Source organism: Pristis pectinata, chromosome 15, assembly GCF_009764475.1.
Source record: "Pristis pectinata isolate sPriPec2 chromosome 15, sPriPec2.1.pri, whole genome shotgun sequence".
Lineage (NCBI taxonomy): Eukaryota > Metazoa > Chordata > Chondrichthyes > Rhinopristiformes > Pristidae > Pristis > Pristis pectinata.
The window spans coordinates 18931870-18947151 of NC_067419.1; the positions used below are offsets into that span (position 1 = coordinate 18931870).

The window sequence follows — 15282 nt, forward strand, 5'->3', positions numbered from 1 at the left end:
CAACAAAGTGGTGTGGTTGCAATAAATTGGGAATGTACCCTTCAGGATCAACACAGGTCACACAACCACACACTGTGCTGGTACACTGAAGGCAATGGTGAATTTCATTATTGATGTCTGCCTTCGTTGAGAGTTGGCTCCCAAGAAATAGGAAGCGGCCCACATCTTTCAGGTTCTCCTTGTGAACTTTTATTCTTAGGTAGTGTTGGCAGTGTTAAAGCTTCCTTGAAGATGTGTAATATCCCCAGGAATTGTAGGTGTGACCACTCAAAATGGATCAGTAGCATTCAGAATGGCACTGAGAACCTCAAGTCCATTTATTGGAAGTGCACGTTAGTCCAGTATAAAGAATGGAAGGAGAGCACCACCTCCAGAACAAAGCCACCTGCCCACCAAACACCTCCTGCCCACCTGTGGCAGAATCTGTAGGTCCCAAATTGACCTCTTCAGCTACATCAGAACTCACAGAACTGGAGTGGAAGCAAATCGCCCTTAACCTCGAGGGATTGCCTGAAAAGAGACACACGTCACGATTTAATGCATCTTCTTAAGTAGAAACACATTGCAGCCAATTGTTGTGATTTATTTGGAGGTCCTGACTTGGCACCACATGCAATGATGTTTCAGCACATCAAAAAAACAATGACACCTAACTTCTAGGCATATGTGAGTTTCATCAACGGACGCTACCATCTTTTGTTTCCTCTCCAGAACATAATAACATTGGAAATTATAACAGGAGAAATTCATTTGGCCTTTAAAGCCTTCTCTGCTATTTTATAAAGTCATTGATGATCTTCTGCTTCAACTCCATTTTCTCATACAATCTCTAGATCTCATAATTCCTTTAAGTATACAGTTGATTTGTCCTTTTCATAAACCCAGTGCCTCTTGTAGACATAGTATTTGATAGACGTGAGTGTTGCCAACTGCCTGATGTGATACATGTAGCGTAGGGTAGCTTAGAAGGATCCAATGGGAAAATAGTCCCTGCCATGGTAAACTTCCTGTTAGATAGTAAAAGTACCCCTGAATCAAATTTGTGTGGAGGCACCACAGGAAGATCTTGGCCAAGTGAGATTTATACATGTTTATACATTTATGAAACAGGAGATTTATAAACATAATCCTGTGTTTAAGTGAATATCCCAACTCTCCCATGCTCTGAACGTTGCTCAACATTCCTTCATCATTAAAGTTGCTGTTACATAACATAAATCACAAACTAATATCATCTAAAGAATTTATTATGTGGAAAGAATGAAGCTCAAAGGAAATGAAGGTGTTCATATAAATCTCCCCAGAACTGCAGGGGGAGCAAAGGGGAATTTTCCAGGTTCAATCCGCACTACTGGAAAGAATAATTGATGGTAACTTTACTACAGTATTACACATCACTAGCTCCAGAGAAAGAGTCACTCAATGTATTGCAGACAACACTTCTATTAGCCAATAACAATTAGAAGTTTGTACAGATGGATTTTGTGCACTTTAGTTTTCATACTTTAGAATCCCGAATCGGGATAGATCCTCCATCTTCTTGCAGAGAGTAATATTTATCTTGTTTCTTCAGTTGTACTATTCTAAATGCTGAAGAAAAAAAAAGTATTTTGGAGACCAAAGATGAAACATTTGCAATGATGGTAATGTTTTTCATCCAACAGCATAAGCTTGTTAACAGTTCAAAGGAGATAGGCTTGATTGATCAGACTTGACTGGAGTCTTCACAAAACTTTCTAAAACAGTGTTGTGTATGATGGCCGTCACTTCTGCTTCATCATCATAAAACAGCAGCAGTCATGCCCAGATTAAGTGCAAGCAGGGCTCCAGATAGAGAGATCCCTGAAACCCCTCCACACTCCTCTGCGTTTTCCTGTTGAGACAATGTGACCAGTCATAAACACACTCATTTAAGTTCCTTACTCTTTTCCTCCCAATATTCTTCTGTACACTGCTGAAAAAAAGTAGCTCATACTTTGAATAATAACAGCCCACCAGTACCTCATTTAAATCGTTGTTCTCAATGTTTCAGCCAAAACAGTGAGCAAAGGCAGCATATTCAGTTGTGGGGCTCAAGGTAGATGTTGAGCCAAGATAGTCTTAAATGTACAAGTGGAAAAAGAAAACTGACAGGAATTATCACAGATATAGCTGCTGGCAACTATTTCATTGGCAGGGACCATGGAATAAATCATTTGACCTTGAGTCTTCCTGCCAGTACATTACACTTCCTTGGTGTATTGGTCTTGGTCAATGGACATAAATAAAGAACAGCCAAAGCCTGTATTTGTTTGGTGACACTGTTGAAATGGCACCTTCTAAATTGCTCTTCTTCCTATAGGACACAATCTTTCACCTGACCATGCTTGATGTAAATAATGCAAAGGTAATGTGGCAGGGAGTTTAAGGTAGCCAGCAAATGATGTCCCACCTTTGCACAGTGCACCATTTCAGTGCATCTCATGTTTGCCCAGATATAGAACATAGAACATTACAGCACAGTACAGGCCCTTCGGCCCACGATGTTGTGCCGACGTTTTATCCTGCTCTAATGTCTATCTACCCCTTCCCTCCCACACAGCCCTCCACTTCTCTATCATTCATGTGGCTATATATGAGTCTCTTAAATGTCCCTAATGTATCTGCCCCCACAACTTCTCGCGGCAGTGCATTCCACGCACCCACCACTCCCTGTGTAAAAAACATACAAATTTACACATAAATCAGATATTATGCTTTTAAATAAAATTGCATACAATTTTCATAGAAGTGTTTGTCCTGGACCATTTTGAATTATGGGATTAAGCTACGATACCAGAACTAGCACCATAGGTACGATTAACAGTTTGTAACTATCTATTCTACCTTGCTACACACCATGTATGTGGCTCTACTTTGTTGTTGCAGAACAGTTAGTCCAGAATTGCACCTTACCTCAGGATGGAAAGCATGACATGTATCAGGTCGACGCCTTAACTTCTGCGATCGCATACGCTGGCATTTCACAGATGCATTATTTACGTTGGAGTTAAGGAAGTATAGTGGAACTAAAGAGATTATTGAATTAAAACAATTAACAGCAATGAGACTTCTGGTTAGTCTGTCAAGATAAGCACCATGTACGTGCACTGGAGGTTGTAGAGATACCTTATGTTATTGCTTGGTATCATCCCCAAGATTCACATTAGATCAGGGAAGAAGCAGATATAAGCTTGTGTCAACAGTTGGTTTCTTCTGTCGCTTCAGTAGTAGCACTACCCTGCATTTCGCAGTATCTTTGCACTTGGCTCCGTATTGTTCTGAATGTGCAAAAACAGTTACCCTATGATTGTTGTTGGGGTGTGTGAAAGTGTCTGCATCTTGAGTTGCACATTATCGCGCTGTCAGGGCTAATTTCTGAAGAATGATCCAAAACTAAGTTTAATTAAACATTTGCATATCATGATTGAGCCATTCATTCTCCTGTGAGTCTTACTTGAGGATATGCATCTACTGCGGCTTGGTCACCTCTCTAGTTAGATGTAATTGTGTTAGATAGGAGGATTTCAACTAAGAAAGCTATTACATGGTGCAAAATCTCATGAGAACCTAAGTGTAAACAGAAAGTAAAATACTGAAATGGCCTTAGAACTTTAGGATGAATCTTCTTCGAGGTTCTTGATTTATTGACATACACAGTTCACTATAGAGAAGCCATAGTTAACATTATTTTCAGATGGAATTTGGATCTGGGGCTGACACACAGTATTGATTTTAATAATGGTATCAGAACTATTACAATATTCCTGACAGTGTCAGCAGGATTTTCCTGCATCTATTCCCTCAACTTCCAGGGCTGCAAAAAGCAAGTGGAGATCTTATCTTCTCGTCTTTTTCCATTACCTTTATGCTCCATGCCAGCTGTTCCAAGGTATTTGATATAGCACCTAATGTATCTGAATTCTGCAGGAGAAATGTATATTGCATAAAATTGGCTTGATTTCTTAAATTTGATAGTTTGAGGACCATAGTTTAATTATGAAAGGCAAATAATAACATAACATTATTTCTATTTTTAAAAAACTTTTTGGACCATCTTTGCTTTCAGCAGGCCAAATATGATGATTGTATTGAGGGTGGGGTGACTAATGGAACTCTGTTATTGAGTTTACAAGTCTGCAAACCAAAATATTCAGAAATCCACAAAACTAGAGCTTGTTTATCCAATACAGGGCTAGAAATTGCATTATTTTAAAAGAGTGAAAACTAATGTTGTGGGTCACTCTAACACCTTTTGTGAAAGTCACAGAAAGATCAAGAATTTGCAAGGTTCACAGGACAACGTTGTTGGATTTCTCTGCGTTGACACACTGAAACATATTATTTCAGCACGGGGTTCTGGGGGAAGTTTTTGCAGCTGACAACATTTAGCCCAGTGATCTTTGCAATCAGCTGTTAAAGGTGGGGTACCACAATATTCACAACACTCTTTCAAATGCATGAAAGTTACTGAATGAATGGATGCTACACTGGGGAAAGAGGGGCGGAGAATACTTCCTAGGGATCAGAAGGACGTAGATGGGCTATTAAAAACAGTAGTTGCAGAAGACATGTTCTTCCTTGGGGGGTGGGGGGGAGGGATGTGGGGTGGGCAAAAAGAACTTCCAAGGTGCTGCTGGAAAAAGTTGTCAGGGAGTTTTCTTTAAGGCTTTGTGTAGTCTATGCACTCCTGCACGTAGGAGAAGACTGCAATACAGAAAATGCCTATGTTTGCCCTGCTTGCTTCTGTAGGCCAGGAAAGCTACAATTAGTCTTCACTCCATTAGTAAGAAGTTTAGGTGACTCCCTAAGGTAGCAATGAGTAGCAAACTGTGAGTTGTGGCAGAGATCAGGAGCAGCAGTCTGGTATGATTCAATGGTTAGGAACCTCAAGTTGACTGTGATCTTGACTTTCAAGGGTAAATCATTCCCAGCAGATATATGAGGTTGCATTTGAGGTCACAGGTAGTCACAGATCTCACTGAAGATAAAAAATATAATCTGGGCTTGGTCCTTTAAATAGCACAGTTTCAGGGAAATTGGGGTTAGTAAACCCTGGTTGTCCTATAAATTGGTAAGAACAGTTTAAACTTGTTCCATTTGCTCAAATTCAAAAAAATTGGCTGCATATTACATGAACTGAGATCTGGAGGGCTTGCATGTGTGTTCTGAGACATCGTTGGAATTTACCATTAGAAACTACAGCCTGCTTGAACATAGCAGAGATAATCTTGCAGTTAAATTGAGATTGAGGATTTACCATATTCCTCAGGGACAAACCATTTTAATCCATATACAGCTAACTTTTAAAACTGTTTACTACAATTACTATACCTGTAAATTTACTGACAGAATATTTGTTGAATTGTCTTTGAGGGGAGGGAGCTCTTCAGAATGGTCTTTTGATGATACCTTGTCCTGCTGCTGTCATGAGCACATGTTTCCTAAAGAGGTTAATAAAGGGAATGTCTCTAGGCTCAATCATATTCAGCTGAACAGTGTTGGTTATGGCCAGCAGTTCCATGCTCAGCCATTTGAACTGAAGTTAGTCCCAGACTTATGCAGACCTGCTGTAAATCCAGGATTTCCTGAGTGACAGATGGTATCAAGTGACAGCTGGAGACATAACTCAGTCTTGCTGGGCTGCCCCAGAATTATGCCGGAATCCCTTCTCCAACCTATAACAGGTCCAACTTTGTGTAGATGTGGCGATCCAATTAAATTTAATGGGGTTGCTCGGATTGTGGGATAGGGAAGACAAATGATTTTTCAAAAAATTACTTGACTTCGTTTAATCATTTGCAAGTGATTTTATTTGCTTCAATTTTGGCATAATTTTTATTTTTAAATTATTTACATCAATGTTAATAGATTTTAAGTGTTTCTCAGTGTCAGTGTTTAAAAAAGTGTTAAATTCCTTGACAAGTTTGACAGGTAGCAAAGCTCTGCCTCCAGCTGCCAGAGTCGTTTCTGGGACAGGGCTTTAGGTTTATACCACTTGAGGCCCGGTCATTGCTGACAACTCACTAAGCCATACTGAACAACTGAAGGATCAGAAGACCCAGTGAGATTCCACCTTTATATTCATAATAGGTAAGTATGGTCTTGGGGAGAGCTCAGGCAACGAGCCCAATAAGTGACTCTGCAAATATAACAATAATTAAAAAGTGTGTGTTAATTGGTTTCAACTGGAAGTGAACTAATAGCATTTTAGTCCAAAGAATATGTATGAAGATCACAGTTCTGAAACAGCTTTGCTTTTATACTTGGAGAACAGAATCAAAATCATTACTTGATTTTCCACATTTGACAATAGATTTAAAACACACAACCCCAGCTCCCACCAATCCTCAGCTCCTGCTTCTACCTCCACCCCCAACAACAATCACCATCATCCCCATATCTTAATTAGCCTTGCTATCTATTTTGTCTCTGCACACTTTACCTAGAATTACAGCAGGATGAAAAACACATACTATATTAAGGATATATTTTACTTCTTTTGGCTCCAGCAAGACTGGTGGGAAGATGCTGCAGTCACAGTATGCCTTAGTCACCAGAAGAAGGAGGTTACTGTTTTCAATTTGCTGTACCACAAACATTCTGAAACAGAGAATGTATAGTAACATTTAAGCAAACAATTTATGGATGCTTTTAATATTTTTCCTGATAGTTTTCAGAACCATGTTTTGCCAGAGTTGTAAATAACCTTCTCTATGTTAACCTTCTGCGAGAAGCACTCAGTCATCATGTGGGATTGGAAGGAGGGATATTTGGAGCAAGACACAAGTGAAGTTGAATATTGACAGAGATGGAAGTAGAGAACACTACTGTGGTGGATAGAATAAGAAAGAAGCAGTGAGAAATCAGAGGCAGGGAAGAACTTAAGAAAAAGCAAACAAATGTGGAGCAAGTTTTCAGCTATTGAAGGCTTACAGGTATATTTGCTGACTGCAGAGTTTAAAAAACTAAATCACTGAATATGCCTGGGCCATTTGAGTGAAGAACCTGTTCCATACATTGAAGGAGTATTTAGGGATAACAAAAGAATTGTTCATAAAAGTATGTAAACTCAAACACGGCAAAATTTTAGATACATATTGACAACTTTTTGTATATTTTGCATTACATCTGAGATTCTTGGGGTGTTGTCAAATGTAATCAATGCATTCAAGCAGTGCAACCCTTACTGTTAAGATAGTTGAAGAGCTTGCAGGTGACCTGGATTGTATTCTGCACTGTGGAAAATAAGTAACCCTATAGAACGATATAGTGCTATCTCACTGTTGCCTTACTCAGCTTCCAAATGTGACAAATTTGCCAGTTCCTCTGCAAAACATCAATCATCTTGAAAAATGCCTGACTCCTACCTAATATTACAGGAATTCAGTGTTTACTTTTCTTTGCTTCTTCCTGTACTCTTCCTCCTTCATGACTACAATGCATGCCATCCACAAAATGTACTACAGTTGCTCACTGTGTCTAATTCTAAAGAATATCCCAAATGTGCAACTTCTAGAAAGAAGGACACGGGCAACAGCTCCACGGGAACACCACCATTCTGACATGGAAATAAATTTCTGTATCTTCACTGGTTGTAAGTTCTAGATTTCCTTACTCATTAACACAATAGGAGTACAGCAGCTCACAAAAGTGGCTCACTATATTTTCAAGGGTAATTAAAAATAGGCAATTAATGCTGGTTTTGCAGGCCTTGCTCACTTAACAAAAAAATAATTATAATAAAAATGACTGCAAAGGTATGACCAGTGGGGAGAAACTCATAGATGTTCATGGGATATTCTTATGTTGTAGATGGGCAGGACTGTGTTTTCATACCATCAGAACAAAGTCTAGTTCTCTTTGGCAGAATCTTAAAATGTTGTACGAAGGCCTTACTGAGGAAGAAAAGGGTTAAGAATTGTGACCATACCTATAACTGATAGAAAAAATACCTCTCCAGCAAGAGCAAGCAAGCTGCTGACTCACTAGATGGAGTGTTAAATACTTTGTGCCGGGTATTGATCTGTCCCGATCTGCTAGACTGTAGCGATACTGGGTGCAATAAACATCGAGGTGGAAGCTTGGTCTAAAACAATGAGGGGTGATACCTGCCTTTGAATTTCTTGATTATAACTCAATTATAATAAACAATAGGTGCGATGTCTGTCTCAGGTTGACCGAAACTCACGGCGCTGTATGCATTAAGTGTGCGTGACAATACCTGTATAAATCTCTGTCTACCCCTTTGCACTGGGAGAACTCGGGAAGCAACTCTTGATGAGTGCTGAAGAGCCTTCTCCTTAGCAGTGCACTGTTAATAAACGTGTTTTATCGAATCGACCTCGTGGCACTGTGTAACTTTACATCGGACAGCAGTGAGAATTGAATTACGGGACAACAATTGGCGAGCCAGCCAGGAGTCCAACACGAGGTTTCGGAAGTGGCGTGAGCGATCGACAGGGACCACGACTACCTGAGACGGAAGGGCCCACAAGGTAAAATTCACCTTGATCCCTCTCGGGCAGCCAGACTCCTGACCAATCCCTTCATTTATCGAAAGCCTTCTGACGGACTCCTCGTGAACCTGTCCAAGTGCCACAAGTAAGAGGGGTTCAAGTCCCCAGTTAAGTTTGTCTTCGGGGTTCGAGTCCCCAGTTAAGTTCATGTTCGGGGTTCGAGTTCCCAGTTAGGTTCAGGTTTGGGGTTCGAGTCCCCAGGTTCGGGTTTTAAGTTTGTGAAATTAAAGGTTTTTAAGCTCTAATTTTTGAGATCGGTTCTCTGGTACTACCACCATGCCTTAGACTGGTTCTTAAGAGGGGAAATTCCCCCACGGAAAGGTCAGGAACCTGAAGTGGGTGAAGGAAAGAGACCGATCTTATAGATAATCGCAGCGATTTGTACCGTAAGATCAGGAAGAATACAAAATGGGACAAACTCTCGATAAGTCTGGGTCCAATACCCCCCTATCTAAGTTATGTAAAGATGATCCGAAGAATGAGTGTGACTTCCGTAAATTATCAGCATGCCTCAATAAAAAATTGGGAAACGAGATATGGCCACTGGGTGGAACTTGGGATGTAGATAAGTGCCTAAAGGCAGAAAAGGCGATTTGGGAACGGAATACGGGGGAAAAATGGAAAATATTAATGTCTACTTGGAGAAAAACGGCCGAAGACCTAACAAATAAATCTAAACAGAATAGTTGGGAGCATAATGCGCGCAGAAGGGGAATTAGTGTGTGTGATGAAAAGGGAAATCCTAAGAGTTGGGAAGTCCTGAGGTCTCAGTGCGGAGAACACAATGCTGAAAGGAACAGAAGGGAGATAGAAGGGGTAGATGAGGAGAATAGGGAGAAACGCAGGAATAAAAGTAAAAGAAATAAGGATAAAGTGGAGGTACCTCCTGACATGTCTGGCGTGCCCCTGTTTTTCCAAAGTAATGATACAGACAAAAATGAGGAGGATTGGATGGTCCGACCCACAGCCCTTACCTACCCCCCCGTTTCACTGCCGCCCCGATTTAATGCGACTAGTCCGCAAGCCGTTCCGCCCTCACCACCAGCAACTGCTAGCCAAGTCCCGCCCCAAGGAAAATTCCATGGGTCTATTGCGTCCCGAACTAGGAATCAGTGTAGACGAAGAGAAAGCCCACATACGAGCGGCTCTAAGGCCACAGACAAGCGATGGAACTTTTTGGTAGGGGACAGCCCTTCAATAGATTTTCAGACAGACACCGATTATGACTCCGATTCTGCTGCTGATTATGGCGACCCTACAGATCCCAACCCACCACCTATGTTGAATGGGGTTAAGGGAGCCAAGGTTAAGAAACGATTCCCCAACAGGAGCGTTCCCAATCCTGATCCAACCCAAGCGAGTGCTCATCCTGAAATCCAAATCTACACCCCTTGGAAGCCTCAGGAGATGTGCCTAATCATGAGTCAGGTGCCCAACCGTAAAACCAACCCGGAGGACTTCATAGGTTATGTGATCGGAACAATCAGATGTACCAAGCCACCCCTCAGGACCTTTTCAGTCTTTGTTGCATGGCCCTTACAACAAATGAGGCGGAAAGGTGGAAAGAACACCTGGGTAACCATGCAGACTAGACAGCCTTTCAGGCGGCCGTCCGACTTCAGGACCAGGTAACCACCATTAGAATTGCCCTTCGCAAAACCCTCCAACAGCCTATTGACATAACTAAGGTTTTAGAATGCCGACCGAAACAGGGTGAGGACGGCCCGGATTTTTGGGACCGCTTCTGTTCACTTTACGGTACTTATGCAGGGGACGACGCCTACAACAGAGGCAATGCCTCTCCCCAGTTTAACACCCTCCTATTACAATGCATCCTTGAGGGAGTGGTGTCAGCTATCCACACTAATAACATGAACTGGCCTGACCACACATGACAAGCCATGAGGAGGGCCCTAGTCCACTTCTGGAGTAACGGGCGCGATTCGAAAGCCACAAGGTTAAAACAGGAAATGGTCCAGAGACCCCCTCGGCCCCGACCTCCCTACTCTGATAATGCAGGCTATCAAATGGAACGGCAATTTTGCGTTCCAGGAGGGGCTGACCAGCCCGGTAAAGGATATCCACTGTACCCCAATGACTTAAGAGCCCCAGTGTACAGGCCCCTGTATGAGCCACTACCGCCCTCTCGTAATTACCTAGGACCCAGGGGACCCCAACAACCCGCAACGGCAAGCGCCAGGTCGACAGGATGCTACCTTTGTGGGGCACCTGACCATTGGCGGCGGGACTGCCCCCACTACCGCCATCAGCAGACTAAACCCCCCGGTAGACGACAACCTTTCTCAACTAACAACCCGTTTTCTGCCTGACTAGCTGTGGACAGTAGCCATTCCATGTACCCTGCCCTCACCGATAACCCGGACGATGAACCCATCGTCAATTTCTTAGTTGAGGGGAAATCAATCCCCTTTATGATAGACACGGGAGCAAATACCTCGACCCTCGAAGCTCCTTGTATCGCCCAGCATGATTTTAAACTGTCCACTGCTTCAGTTCCATTGAGCAGGCTGGAAGGACAGGAAAGATCCTATCCCTTAATTGAACCCTTACAAGTGAAATTTGAAGATCGGGAATGCCTGATCCAATTTGCAGTAACCCCAAACCTAGGGGTTAACTTAGCCGGGAGGAACCTGCTCTGCTCCCTCCGACTCAAAATACAATGCCTGGATGAAGGAATTACCATTACTGGCCCTAAACCCCATAGGACCCTCTGGATTCACCAGCCTCCTCAGTGGTGGACGGTGGACTTCACGAACAGAGATTTTGACCCACCCTTGAATACCCCTGACCCGCATGTGACGCTAGCTTATGACCCCACAGGGGCCTCAAGAGAGCTAGAATGGCTGTATGCTCCTTACCTGGGTAGCATGGTGACTATCACTATTCTAGAGGAAGTAATGGGTAAGGAGGGGGCAGCACTTTTAGTCCAAGTGCCTAATGAATTGTGGAATCAGTCAGGCTTGATATCCCCTCACATTACCCTGTCAGTTAACGAGGGTCATAAACCGAAGAAGCTGGGATTCCTAGCTCACTGGCTTCAGGTACAGACAGACAAAAGCCTTTTCAGGGTTCCCCAGGCTCTGCCAGAAGGGACCTGACTTATTACCTCATCCCTTTCTCGGTGACGGGCCGTTTACACCACCACCAGCCCCACCGACTCCCTTCAGATGAGCCAACCTCCGATTTATGGGCTGCGTCGAAGTCTGAGGTGGGATACACTCCAGTGACCCCAGTCTAGATCCGTGTAAGACCGGGGGCACAACTGCCTTCCGTCCCACAGTACCCCCTTCGGAGGAGGCAGCTGACGGAATAACCCATTTAATAGATTCATTCTGCAAACAGGGCATCCTGGTTCTTTGCCAATCACCTTGCAACACCCCCATTTTACCCGTCCCCAAACCCGGACGGAAGGAATAGCGCCTTGTACACAACCTGCGTAAGGTCAATGAGATAGTGGAGCCACTACATCCCATGGTCCCGAATCCAGCCACCATTCTCAGCAGCATCCCTGCCGACTCCTGTGTTTTTACTATTGTGGACCTGCAGCATGAATTTTTGCAATTCCCCTATCTCCCGACTCGCAGTACCTGTTTGCTTTCAGCTTCCAAGGTCAGCAATACACTTGGACGCACCTCCCTCAAGGTTTTATACACTCCCCGGCTATTTTTTCCCAGGTTTTGCATAAACAACTCCAAGGGTTGCACCTTTATGACAAATCCACCGTTGTCCAGTATGTCGACAACCTTTTATTGGCAAGCCCCTCGGAGCCCGCCAACATCGCAGACACGAATAGACTACTTAACGCACTCCACTCTTGGGGGTACGTAATACCTCCACAGAAAGTAGAACGAACCCAGCATCAGGTGAAATTTCTGGGCACCCTCTTAAGTGCTACTGAGCGGCGGCTCGCTCCTGAATGTATTGCTCCCATCATTGCCACCCCACCGCCCGCTACCCCGAAGGGTATGCGTGCATTCTTAGGTTCAGTAAATTTCTGCAGGCAGTGGCTACCTAACGTAGCCCTCCTTACTAAGCACCTCACACACCTGGCCTCAAGCCAGTCCGTGGGACCTTTCGAACTTACGAAAGAACAAAAGGAGGCCTTTGATAAGCTCAAGCAGGCCCTTGCCAGCGCCCCGGCCCTGGGACACCCTCTATATGATCGCCCATTTCAGCTTTTCGTGAATGTCCTAGAGGACTGCACTACAGCCATCCTTACTCAGACCCATGGGGATAGGAAAAGACCGGTGGCATACTACTCCACCCGGCTGGACCCAGTGGCTAGGGGGCTTCCGCCATGCTCTCAAATGCTTCCAGCCATCTATTCCCTAGTAACAGCAGCCTCCAATATAACCCTGCAACAGTCAGTAGTTATTTATTCCTCCCATACCGTAACAGCACTCTTAACCTCTCACCAGACGCAACACCTTACCCAGGCCTGCTTAAACAGGTACGAGGTAGCACTCCTGAATAACCCACTCCTCACTTTTGCATACTGCACCACCATTAATCCTGCCACCTTCCTAGAGGCCCCACCTGAGGATCTTGCAGATCCACCACATGACTGTTTAATGCGTAATCACTTTTTGACTGCACCCCGTCCGGACCTTTCGGATAAGGCCATCCAGTCAGCCGACTTAAACCTGTGTGTCGACGGCAGTTCCTACATTTCTGAACAGGGAACCCGCCTTTGCTACTATGCCATAGTCAACGACTCTCAGGTTGTGGAGTCTGTATCTTTGCAGCCCCCAGTCTCTGCCCAAAAAGCAGAACTCTTTGCCCTGACCAGAGCTTGTATTTTAGCCAAGGACAAAGTAGCTAACATCTTCACTGATTCCCGCTATGCTTTTGGAGTTGCCCATGATTTTGGCCAACTCTGGGCGCACAGAGGATTTTTGACCTCTACAGGTAGCCCCATACAGAATGCGGCTTATGTAAAGAAACTCCTCCAGACCATCCTCCTCCCTAACAAATTGGCCATCATTAAATGCTCCGCTCACCTTTTAGATGCCTCCCCAGTAACACAGGGCAATAACAGGGCAGACGCAGAGGCTAAATTGGCAGCACACCATGGGTCCAAATCGTTTCGACTGCGGAAAAACAGGCAGTTCTTTGCAAGCCAAAGATAACAACACAGGGCACCCCAGACATGGTCACTGTGCAGCACTTACAGGGGGATGCCCCTGACTCCGAAAAACAAATGTGGAAGGCGCACGGGTGCACGCACTCTGCGCCACACGACCTCTGGATCACTCCAGTCGGTCAAGTATGTATACCTGATTCTTTGTTACCAATGCTTATTGACTGCCTGCATTCTGACACCCACCTTGGCAAGGAGGGAATGAGTAACATTTTACTGCGTACCTGGTGGCACCCCAGATTGGAGGAAGCAGCACAAGGCAAAATACGATCATGTTTGATATACCAACAAACCAATGCTGGGAAAGGGGTGAGGTGCACCCCAGGCAAAACCCCCTTGCCAGGTGGTCCTTTTGAATGTATACAACTCGACTTTATTGAACTACCGCGTGTACATTGTTACAAGTACTGTCTCGTTATCGTTGATGTATTTAGTAGATGGATTGAAGCTTTCCAACCACCAACAATAAGGCCTCAACGGTGGTGAAGTTATTGCTTACAGAGATTATACCAAGGTTTGGGGTACCCCGACAGATAAGATCAGACAATGGCCCCCACTTCACAGGGAAAATAAATAAAGAATTGTGCGAGGCACTGCATATCGAACAACAGTTCCACTGCACTTACCACCCTCAATCAGCGGGTGTAGTAGAATGAGCTAACGGCACCCTTAAGAATAAACTAACCAAATTAGTGTCAGAGACAGGTCTAAACTGGCTGAAGGTTCTCCCTTTGGCATTATACCACAAGAGAATTACCCCCCACTCGGCCACCGGGGTATCGGCTGCCGAAATCGTCTATGGACATCCGGGAAGAACCCCATGGGATGCTGACACCCAGCCCCCCCACCCAGATTGACCTTAATATCATGGGGGATGAACTACAAAGGTATTTCAGACAACTTACGTCCTCTTTAAAGTTTCTTCATTCACAGGTGGAGAGTGCCTTTAAACCACTTGAAGGACAGAATGCAGAACTGCCTGACCTGGAAATCGGAGACTCGGTACTGATACGAGATTGGGAGCACCCTAAACTGGGACCTCGGTGGAAGGTCCCCTTCCAGATACTACTCCAAACTCCAACAGCCGTGAAAGTAAAGGGCCAGGAACGCTGGATTCATCTGAGCGACTGTAAACGATGGCCGCCGGAAGAAAGATGATATTTCTTAAATTCGGACTCCTTACCATTACTAGTACTCTTGTGTGGGCGTTAGGGGATAATTTGTTTTAAAAAGTACATATGGTGCTACATGGGAATCGCACCATTTGCTACCCCTTGGCAGAGTCAGTGGAAGGTCTTTTTGTAGCCACACCAAGCTGGACCCCCAGGGCCCTCTTAAAGTATGAATACTCAAAAACAAAGTGTATTGGGCAGACGGGAACTTACGGGAGGGTGCTACCAGGTAAATGCTTGCAAAGAACAGTAACAGGTCCTAGTAGTACAACCCACCACCAGTCCTTCTCTTGCTGCTTCACCGGCAGAGGATGGGGTTGTGGGATAGCGATCGTACAGCACACGATTTCATGTGCCACCACTACTTGTACAGAGAGGAATTGTGGGTTTAAGGGGAGATGGTTTAGGTATG

The 15282-nt window shown here is 44.2% G+C and overlaps 1 protein-coding gene across 1 annotated transcript in view; it reads right to left on the minus strand.

Annotated features, from left to right (window-relative positions):
• Positions 1-1766: 1766 nt before the first annotated feature.
• LOC127578541 (voltage-dependent calcium channel subunit alpha-2/delta-4-like) overlaps positions 1767-15282 on the minus strand; it is a 343330-nt gene continuing 329814 nt past the window's right edge. Inside the window, 3 exon segments of the mRNA XM_052030691.1 lie at positions 1767-1873; positions 2935-3017; positions 6509-6621. Coding sequence (XP_051886651.1) covers positions 1781-1873; positions 2935-3017; positions 6509-6621 — 289 coding nt within the window. The 3' untranslated portion in view covers positions 1767-1780.